Raw genomic sequence first — 11452 nt, forward strand, 5'->3', positions numbered from 1 at the left:
TGTTGAACAGTATAGTCATTGTAAGAGTGGAGAGAATGAGGAAAAGTGTTTATAGAATTGTACACTCACGTCACAGTTCAATACAACAGAAGGTGTTTGGTTTGCATTCAGAGTTATACATTGTCCATATAGAAGGACTGCAGGTTTCTTTGTGTGTATTTGAAATATCAGCCAGATTTCAGCGACATATACATATGTGGTCATGAATATATTTGTGTCTTTGAATATTATGAAGCTGTTCCTCTCTCATTTGTGTTCTTGACTGCTGATTCCTCGGCTAACTTGCAGAAAAAATGGAAGTATCGGGATGGTGGGGAAGAACAAGAGGCAAAAGAGCTCTAGGGAGAGGGAACTCTGACATAAGCAGCCTCTTGTGCTGACAGTGCATGTAACCTGTGTTACTGCTGTATCACCAAGTTCTGTTTTTTCTTGTCTGATCTCTTTTTTACATGGGCTGCCATAGTCTGTTGCATGTCACAACAAAAATAAGACTACAAAAGAGAATACAAATATAAAAATAAAACTTTCCTGTTAAATTTTGTAGCTAGTATAGTCCCTTGGGTTATACAGAAAGGGGAAACAACAAAAAAAGACTTCTAGCATTTAATTATGTGGACACCTGTTATAAACGGAATGGTTGGGAAAAAAACTTGGTAGTGTTGTTTATAATGACAGTTACTTTCAAATCTAATCTTCTGTGTTGAGAACAGAAGTAAAATGCAGAAAAAATCTTCATCCTTGTAATAAAGTTAATAAAAAAAAATCTGAGAGATAAGATGCATACATGTAAGTATCTTAATTTAAGAATGGTTGTAGTTGCTCTTCCATAGGATCATTACTATGAAATAGTGCTTTAGAAAGATGCCACCACAGATAGGGAGATGAAGGTATTTCATTCAGTTCAGAAGTTTTTGGAATAACATTAGCTCTGCTTTTGCTTTACAGGCTGACTCCCAAAAACGTAAAGAATCAACACATGTCCATGCAAGCACATCTGCAGGTAAAAATAACCTTGATTATCACTGTTGTGATTACTGTGGATTAATAGGTTAGCAAGCTCTTTTACTACTTTCAATCTTAGAGTATTCATCTGCAAAGTATATAAAAACATGCCTTGCCTCATAAAACTTTCAGAGGTCTTTGGATAAAATTGTTATGAGTCTTGGTAAAGATATCATGCATGTGTATTCAGAAAAAAGTACCACAATGAAATGCTGTTTTACTTGCACTCAGTTTATTTAGTGAACTATTAGGGGGAATAATTATATGTAGATCTTGGATTGCATTTGTTCACTTGCATTTATTTTGTTGTTTTGGTGTTTTTTTTCCCTAAGACCCTAACATAACTTCCGTTTACCTTCGGGTACGAAGCAGTCATTTAAAACGTCCCAGGATAGGAAAGAAAAGCCAACAATCTGAACCTGAAACTTCCCAAGGAAATGAGGAAAATGCTCTTCATGTCTCAGAAAGCAGGTAGAGGAGCCCATATTTTACTGACTTCTTATTTTGTTGCTTGGGCAGTCACAAACTACATCAGTGTCTCAGTGCGCTACTTAGTATTTCTTCTCCTTTCTTCCTACTTGCTTGATTTTAAAATTACTAAAAATAAAGCCTAATGTGAGAAAGAAAATCGAGATCACCTGAAGAGTGATTGCACCAAAATGTAGTGTCTCTGAAAGCTCAGCAGATACTGGATATAACAATAAGAAAACAGTGAGGGCTGAGCATGTTCTGTTATAACTGAGTCTGCATGAAGGTAAAAACATCTGTATTCATACAGCATAGTTTCTTGTGATAATATAATTGGACATGTATGCACAATGCTATGTGTGATCTTTGGGGAGGTGTCCCTTCCTGACATCTTGTTATGGTGGCATATCGTAGTAAAATAAAATCTGTTTAGTTTGGAAGCTGGTTACTGCTTGTCACTTAATAACAAAAGAGTTATAGGTAGCAACCTGTCTTCAAAGTAAAGCCCTTTGTTTAGACAAATTCTGATTTAAAACCATCATATCCAAACTTACACTGGGGGGAGGGGGGAGTTGTCTCCAGTTTAAAGGGTGTTGTCCTGTGTAAATTGTCAAGTGGGGAAGTGAAGAATTGTACCACTTGTGTGCCATAACAATTCATACAAGATAGGGCCCGAAGTACTAATTTGCACTGCCTTCCATCCAGAAAGCAGAACTGCAGCTATTTTAAATAAGTAATTGCTCCTTCCTCCCCCTTACTGTGTGTGAGTATATGTATGCTCATAGACACACACTGCCTCCTGCCCCCCAGTGTGTGTGTCTCCTCTCATTCTCATCCAAAAAAACCCACTGCAACCCCAAAGACATCTTTTGAAGAACTGAAGATAACCTGATTATTTTCTAGGAAATCCCTCAGACTTGTTCCATTAGGTTTCTTTAAACAAAATTAGTTGTGTTTGGTTGGTTTTTTCATGTGAAGCTGAGGTCTTCAGCTAGATACAGCCTAATTTTTGTGTTTAAATTGCTCTGTGGAACTACAGAGATGCAGCACTGCTGTCCTGCACTGTCAGTGTGCTGCCCTAAGCTGGTTCAGACAGGCCAAATGGCATGATTTGACACTGCCACAGGTTGAGAAATTCTTTGCCCTGTTATTACTTATAATTGGCTAGTTGGTATGTGAGAGGGCTAGCCTGTTATTGAATGTCAGTATTTTGGGCCTTGCAAAGTGAAGTCAACGAGGTGCCACTGCTCCTTTGAACAAGATGTGTAGCAGGTGTTTGTGAGCAGAGCTAAGAGGAATCCTGATGGCAACAGGGCAGGATGTCAGCTTGGTTCTCTCCTTCCATGCACATTAGCAAATGCAGCAGGGTCTTCTGTCAGGGACTTTGTCCTATGGAGTGCCTTCATCTCAAGACTGGCACCTGGGATAAAACCCTCCACTACTGCCTTTACTATAAGATCATGAAGCAGCCTCCTGCAAATCTATTGCATGTACTTTTTTCTTTGCTTGTATCTAACACTTCCAATTCATCTAAGTTTTATCTCAAAAATGAGAACTGAATGTTTGAGATGGGTAGTAACACTATCGGATGCATCAGAGCTTCATCTTTAGCTATTTGCTAACTTAATCTCTAGCTGATTTGAACCTTCTTCAGCCATGATGTGTTTATTGCCTTGAATTCTTTTCCAGTCATGGTCTTTGTAATATATATATTCAACAATTATACAAACATATTTGCTTTTATAACTCCATAATTTTAAACTGTTCCTACAGTGGGGGTGGGAGAAGTTGCTTCCTTTCTCACTCCTTTGTGGCTTCCAAATATGTAATGGATTACTGCTTTCTAAATTTAAAATAACAAACTTAAATTTCTGACTTTCATTCCCATAAAATGGAGGTGAGATAGATGCCTTCCTTTTATAATTGCCAAAGCAATTTTTCCTAGTCAATGCTTTTTCTCCTAATGAGAAGTTAGCCATTTTTAGATGTATTTAGTTTTCTGGATTCTTATTTCCTATGGCAAGCATGTGGTATAGCACTTTATAACTGGTCATGAAAGAATCTCCCTGCTGAGATCACCAAAATTATGTATTAATCAAAAAGATTAAAGGATATATCTTAATACCTGCTGCAGGCTGGGACTTCCTGCCCACACATCTAAAAGTTCTGAAGACTTAGTAGAAGTACCTGAGGAGCATACTGTTGAGAAGGATGAGGAAACAAATGTTGAAAATGAGGGCCAGTCTGTACCAGAAGCGGAGCTACCTGTATCGCCCCCTGAGAAACAGAGTGAGAAGGAGGTGAGCTGGATGTGATAGTGATAGCAGATAATTTTGGAATACAACTGCAGTTTCTATTAAATATGGTCCTTGCTGCCTTGATCCATGTGACTCTTGACTCTGATTTTTTGTACCAATGCTTCATTGAGAAGTATATTCAAGAAGCTAAGGCTAGTATAGAATTAGTTTCAGGGAATATTCCATTATACTTATTTTGAACAATAGAGTGCGAGGGATCTTCAGTAAGGTGAATTTCTAGCTTGTCTACCAACCTAATTTTCTTAATTGGTTTTTCCTGCTCACATATGTCATGGTTTAAACCCAGTCAGCAACTAAGCACCACAAAGCTGCTTGTTCACCGTCCCCCACTGCCCTGTGGGATCGGAGAATCGGGGAAAAAAGTAAAACCCATGGGTTGAGATAAAGACAGTTTAATAGGACAGCAGAGGAAGAGAAAATAATAATGATAATGTACAAAACAAGTGATGCACAAAGGAATTGCTCATCACCTGCTGACTGATGCCCAGCCAGTCCTCGAGCAGTGATCGCTGCCCCTGGCCAACTGCCCCCAGTTTATATACTGAGCATGATGTCCTATGGTATGGAATAGCCCTGTGGCCAGTTCAGGTCAGCTGTCCTGGCTGTGCCCCCTCCCAGCTGCTTGTGCACCTGGCAGAGCATGGGAAGCTGAAAAGTCCTTGACTAGTGTAAGCACTACTGAGCAACAACTAAAACATCAGTGTTATCAACATTATTCTCATACTAAATCCAAAACACAGCATTATACCAGCTACTAGGAAGAAAATTAACTCTATCCCAGCTGAAACCAGGACAACATATGCTGGAGTACTGGAATAAGGTCAAGATCTGATCCAGTATCTCTAATTTTTTTAAAAAATTTCTTTGAAGAAGCCAATAGCTGGTATGCTTCAATGACTACTGTTGGCTCTTACTTCTCCACATAAAGCTTGCCTGCTTTGTTTAAATCCAACTTTTATCTACAACCTGTTAACAGCTCGAATTTAAATCTGAGTACCCTTTGTGCCTAGCAATGCCTCCAGGGTTTTATGTTCTTACTGATTGGTGAAAAGTGGATCTTACACTATGTTGGGTTTAAGGAATGACTGTAGCATGTATGCTTGAGATGCATAAAAACTTCTTGGCTTGGCTCCTAAATGTAAGCTATGTTCAGAAATTTAGTGCTGGTGACAACACCACCAAGCTAAGACGTTGGTTAAGTTAGCTACTCTGTGCTAAGCTCTGCCTTCTTAGCTCAGGTACCTAGAAATGTGTACTATCTGCTTCCCACATTAAGCTGCAAATTTACATCACAGATACACCCACTAGTGTTGGGGAGCAATGGCTGGGCATAATCTTGACTTAGGAATGTGATAATTTTTTTTAGGAAACTCCATCAGAACCTCTTAATGGTGAGGTAACAGAAGAAACTGGTAAGACCTCACTTATGGCCGAAGAGGAAACAGCAAATGAAGTTCTAAGTGGTGAATCAAAATTGCAGTCTGAGAGTCAAGAAGAGGAACCTGTAACGCTGTTTGTTCCCATAATCCTTGAGTCTCCGGCAAAACCTTCAGAAGACACTGTATCAGAGAAGGTGAGAATTGAAACAAAACGTTAAGTTATCTTTCCTTCAGAGCGTACACTTGCTGCTTTTTCTTTTGTTAAGTAACAGAAAGTAGCCCCTACCATCATATGAAATTCTTGGGAGAAGTAATTAGGCCAGATGATGTAAATCCATAAACAGAATATACTAACATTTCTGTTTTAATATGCAGAAGTGGGACATATAGGTGCCTGATACCAAAAAGAAAGATATGCTGCTCCAGTTTGCTTTGGCAGTAATGAAACAGCTCTTTCTCACTAAAATATTAGTTGGATATGAGTGAAAAGCCACATCCCTATTTTGTATAGTAATTCTGCCCTGATGAAGTGTACAAGCAATTAATTACTGATAAAATACCCTTCTAGAATACAGATTTTACTGGGTTTTGTTTATAGTGCAAAAGCAGACTTTTATATGCTAGCAAAATGATAATTGTATATGTCTAAAAAAAGTTTATTTTTTTCCCTGGGATTAATTTCAGAATGTTTTTACTGTACCTGAATAATCCTTTGAATAATTTGAATTAAAAAATAGGAGAAGCAACTCTGGATATCAAATGCAGTTCACAAAATAGTCTCATGCAAAAAGGAGGAAAAGACTGGTTTGACTGTACATGTAGTATTAAAAACTGCTGAATGCCAAGATATCGTCTGAGGTTGCTAGCTAGGGGCAGTCATTGTTCAGCCTCTTGTATCTTCAATTAATTCTCCCTTTGGTTGTTTTGGCACCCTTCCCTTCCCCTGGCAGGTTTTAAATGCAAATGATTCAGAAATGCTGACTGAAGAAAATACATCTGTAGAGGAGGAGGGCACTGAAGAAGAAGAATCTGAAAAGACCATTGAAAATGTAGCTGCTTCGGCATCGAAGGAAGACCCCTCTGACAATGGCCTGCCCAACTCTATGGTAACTGAAACAGCAGAAGAATCTGTTTCTGAAAACATATTGCCCAAACCAGCTTCCTCAGTGGAAGATCAAAATGAGGAAGCAGGGCACAACTCACAGGAGGCCCCTGTTGCCTTGAGTCAGAGCTCTTTGATAGTGGTTCAACTTGAGGGTGTTTCTTTTCAGCAGCCTTCTGTACAGGAAGGACAGAAGAACCAGTTGGAAGAGCACTCAGAAGAGTCTGAGCAGGTGGATCAGTACACGCAGACAGGAGCAGAGCGGGCTGCTGACAGCAGCTCTGAGGAAGCAGAAATTGAGGTACCCATTGTAGATCGGAGAAACTTGCGAAGAAAGGCCAAAGGCTACAAAGGTCCACCCAAGAAAAAAGGAAAGCCAGCTTAAAAATGAAATATTGATTGTTAATTCATCTATTTATAAGAAAGTTATTTTGTGTAAAACTCTAGGGTGTAACTAAACCATATGGGACATGGGACACACATGTTTAAAATTCTGGGTTGGACTTCCTCTTGGGATTCATCACCTTTCCTCAAGTTTTCTTGAATTTTTAACCAGTAGACATTGAGCTGCATCAGAGTATGAAAGTAAACAGCTAGGCTCCTCCTTTTATAAAGGATACATGCTGAATAAATACAGTTGTGCTAGCAAAGGGAACAGTTTGCATATTTGAGGTGGCAGTCATGGAGGAAAAAAGCAGCATAAAATCCTGGCGCTATCAAGGTCCCTTAAATTCCCATAGGCTTCCATGAGGCCAGACATCACTCTAGCGTTTGGTTTTTTTAATAACTTTGTGTTCTCTACTGTGGAGAGAAGCAGAACAAGAAAAATCCTTCCTCGCTTCTTGTTCCCTCCCCATAGATTTTCTCAGATGAGATTAAAAGAATGTAAGATTCTGTGATTCTAGGTATCAAAATACACAAGAAGGTATAACTCAGTAGATCATAACATAAGCAGCATCTGTCTTTCATGAGAATCACTTGAAACAGCTGGTCAGTAGAAACAGTGCAGTATCCGCCATAGTGCGTGCTGATAATGAAGTTCTTTATGTGAAGAGATGCCTACACAATTAACTACTTGTAGCTTCCAAAGTGAGCATCTCAGTAAGCCTAAGTTTTTTTTTTTTTTTTCCAGAGTGTATGGAGTGTAGACTCAGTACATGTATGGAGCAGTTTGAACTGCCTTCCTTATTACTTGCATGTGTTGAGTGGATACTTGATTAGCTGTTACACTACAGGAAAAGGATATGACAACTTTTGATCTTGTTTTGGTCTGGATGGAAGTGGTGCTTTGTGTTTTCCAAATACTTGGCTGGTGCTGTGGGGTAACTATTAAAATGTTGTGTCTGCCAGGTGTGTGACTTCTGTGAGTGCTGGCATTTCAGGTGGTTGTGACATTCATTAGTGTGAATATTAGTGGGTGTTTCAGCAAATGCTTGTTTGCCAAACTTCTATGCCTTTAGGAGTCAGCAGGTGGTTGCTTGCAAATCCTTCTGATTCCCACTCTTTCTAATTTGGGTGTAATCCCTGGCATGATAGCTTCCCAGTTCTTTTTTTCTTAAAAGCAGCAACCAAACTTTGGTATGTATGCAAACAGAAATAAAAACAGGTGCTTCATACATGTTTCCTTTCAGAGGTTCTCCTGGCAAACCATATGTTTAACTTAATTTGTCAGACATACAGTAAGTTACTCCTTAGTTTGCTATGTGTGTGTTTCAGTAAATGAAGCTCCTCTTGTAATGGGTTAAAAACTCGGGAATAAGAAAGAACAATGGTTCTAAGAACAGGAAATCACACCACTGTTTGTCTGGCTATATGCCTTTTCCAGAATGGATGAACTAGTCTCTGTCTCAAACAGACGTATCTAGAAATTGCTGTTCAGGACTTCTGAGTACAAGGTTCACTTGAATAGTTGCAATGCTGTCTTAACTTTTATCCCTCTATGAAGCTAATGTAAGAATCTTGTTTTGGATTTTATGCTCATATAGCTTAACTGTATTTATAAGATATTTTAATGGTATAAGATACATTCATACTATTTCTTTCAGCTGATGAAGTACCATGCTCCTTTTTAATCTGTTAAGAGCAGCTTACAGCGGGGAAAAAAGCTGTTTTTAAGAAATGTGTATTACCTAAACTTTAGATTCGGAGTGCATGGGATTAGAGTTAAATCCAGGTTTCTTGAACTATTGTATGTAGCTGTAACTTCCTATCAGTGCACATACAGGTACTCCTTAAGAACCCTATGACTGATAAAAGTTCAAGAACTTTCATGATTGTTTGTAAACGTATTCAAGTGAACCTTAAGCATTTCTAAAACTAATCAAGCATTTTCTATAAAGCACATGAGACAAAACTTCTGTTATCTGTGTGGCTTCTCTTTTGCTGCTGAGATCTATTGTGTAAAAAAAAAAGTGGCTAGAAAATACATCTATTGCATTGCTAAATTTGGGATTTGAGAGAGCTGGTGGCTTAAACGGTGGTTGTATACAGTATATTGTGACTCATCTTCCATTTTTTAGAACAAGCTTTACTAAAGAGTAATCTTCCGAATATGTCAATTGATACAAATGTATCCACTTTCAAAAAGTCAAGGATTCTTTTGCTTGTGAAAAGTAAATACCAGTTATTTCAATTACTTCTGGGTGGATTTTTGATATGTACGTTTATTGCTTGTATGCCCTGTGTGGTCCGGAAACAGTGTTTGTGAGAAGGTAATGTCACTCATCTGGCTTTTACTTTTCATGGCTAAGCTGGAACCAATTTTGTTTAGTATCTAAGATATTTGCATATTGAATACGTAAATATTACAAGATTATTAGATTAGGTCAGTCTTGGTTTCTACTGAGAACAATCATAATTCTGATCTCATTTCAGTGAGTTAGTTTTAAATACTGAACTTAAATTCACATCTTTAAGTATACTCTTGAGTAGATACCTCTGTAAATCTGGGATATCTGAGATAGTAGCTGATGGCCAGACTGTTACATACAGAATGCAGGCAGCTGGGGTACAATTAGCAATTCTGATAACCAGTACAGTCTTGAAAACTGGACATTGTTCTAATTGTGATGGCAGCAGTACTTTGAACTAAAGGGTGCAGTATATTTCTTCTGCAACAACTTCTTTGGCATTAATCATCTTGCAGTAAATACAGAGTAGCAAAGTCAAAATATTGACTTTAATAGTTTTTATTGCTGTACTGATTGTGCCATTGGAATAGTAGTTTAATAGTCTATACCTTCTGTTATATTAATGCAAGGGAACATATCTGACAACTGTATTGACTGAATGGTTTTACCTCGGGAAAACGAGCTTTTAAGCTTGGATGATTTTTTTTGGTCTGTTAACTGCCTGTCTTACTACCATCAAACTCTTAAAGAATTTTTAAGACCTTATTGCACTAGCAACCAGTGATTAAAACATCAACTTTATACAGGTTTGTACTAAATGCTATTATAACATGCTGTGGAATGACATGTGTACAGTGAAAGCAAGCAGTATTATTTTTGAGCTTTATTTAGTCTAGGAATAGAGTTTAAAGAACACTAATTTGTGACTTCAGCCCTGCACTTAAATGGTAAATGGTTTTGTATTGGAATCCAACATTTGTTCAAATGTCTCTGTACTGCCTGTTTAATTTTTAGCAGGATTTGCTTTGCTTCTCCCGTTCTCTTTTGTTCTATTTTCATTTCATGCAGAATTCTTGTTTGCTGTTCTCATGTTTCATAGCCCTTTACATGAAAATGTATACATGTCTTATTTCAAAAGTGCTTTTAACTTATTTGAAATTATGTCTGACCTTGATCTGTTGCTTTTTTTATACCACTTCATTTGTAGATGTCAGTAATCAAATTGATCATTTACAATGTCATCAACACTACTAAGTTAAACATAGCAACAAATAGGGCTAAGTTTCAGCTTCTCTGCTTTAAGTGACCATTCTAAAATTTTATTTCCAAGAGGATACACTTCCAAATTTATTTTCACAAATGTGGCTAAATGTTTTCTAAACTAGTGATACCCTGTTTATAAATCTTATTGGAGGATGTGTTGCTATTCTAGAGTATTGTACTTAAGTCTTGTTACAGTGTTAATTTTTCCTTTTTTTGGTACTGTCTTGGCTGCCTTTGAAATGTTTTGAAGTAGTAATTAAACTTATATTTTGTGATTTATTTTTTTCCTTGGTTTTTAGTATTTGAGTCCTTTCTACTATACAGGAGGCATGTTTTAAAGTGGTTCAGTTCACTAGAACTAGCATCACTTTACAATCTGTCTGCTACCAAGGAGCTTTGAAAGCTCCAAGATTATTAATTGAAAAATCTTCTATCAATTAAAACAATTTCCTGTACTTAATTAGCTTATGCATCAGGCTTTTATAAAAAAATCTATAGAATAGGCTGTTCTGAATGTTACAGCATGCATTCTGCTATTTATACCAACTATGCAAGATGATGTAAACTTAGCAGTTATTAACGTAGTTTGCTATAGAGAAGCAAACTAGAAATGCTGTAATGCACTCCCTACAGTGTGGTACATTAAAATGTCTTAAGTGCAACAACTGTGTTACTCAGCTAACAAGTCATGTATTTGTAGCACAAAATGTAGATTAAAGTATTCTGTTCATGTTACTTGTTAATGTGCAGTAAAGGGTAAAGCAACAAGAACTTAAATGGAGGTTTATCTGTTTTGACAAAATTCCCTCTCTCCAAGCAAATGACTTACTGGCTTGTGACCCTCTCTTAGTTTCAAATCACTTGTCACCACACAAAGAAGTAAAAATCATAGGAAGCTACTAAGTCTAGACTAGGGCAATGTGTTAAACTAACAAAATAGCCTGTAAGAGGAGAAGACTTTGGTATAGTTAAAGTACTGCCTCTATCAGGTACTGCAAGAGAAGTTAGAAAGCTGGTACAAAAGCAGCTAGCTTGACTTCCTGGCCAAATTTCCAGATCTGAAACATGATCTGGTCATGAAGATGATTAAGGGTTTGGAGCATCTGTCATACAAGAAGCTGAGAGCTGCAGTTGTTCGGCCTGGAGAAGAGAAAGCTTGGGAGGATCTTACCTTGTGTACAAATACTGGGGGGGGGGCGGGCATTATAAAGAAGATGGAGCAAGACTCTTCTCAGTGGTGCCCAGTGACAGAACAAGAGGCAGTGGGCACAAACTGGAATACAGGATAAA

General features: G+C 37.8%; 1 protein-coding gene across 4 annotated transcripts in view; it reads left to right on the forward strand.

The window, feature by feature from the left end:
• The window catches only part of FAM169A (family with sequence similarity 169 member A), a 34829-nt gene extending 24388 nt beyond the window's left edge, over window positions 1-10441 (forward strand). For 2 of the 4 annotated variants that reach the window (XM_072859790.1, XM_072859791.1), the window contains exons 9-13: window positions 946-1000; window positions 1335-1473; window positions 3605-3770; window positions 5155-5361; window positions 6118-10441. In XM_072859790.1, coding sequence (XP_072715891.1) covers window positions 946-1000; window positions 1335-1473; window positions 3605-3770; window positions 5155-5361; window positions 6118-6654 — 1104 coding nt within the window. In that variant the 3' untranslated portion in view covers window positions 6655-10441. The remainder of the gene's footprint in view (window positions 1-945; window positions 1001-1334; window positions 1474-3604; window positions 3771-5154; window positions 5362-6117) is intronic. The other 2 variants (XM_072859793.1, XM_072859794.1) reach the window with 2 other exon arrangements.
• The last annotated feature ends 1011 nt before the right edge of the window (window positions 10442-11452 follow it).

Source organism: Ciconia boyciana, chromosome 4 (genome assembly GCF_034638445.1).
Source record: "Ciconia boyciana chromosome 4, ASM3463844v1, whole genome shotgun sequence".
Taxonomy (NCBI): domain Eukaryota; kingdom Metazoa; phylum Chordata; class Aves; order Ciconiiformes; family Ciconiidae; genus Ciconia; species Ciconia boyciana.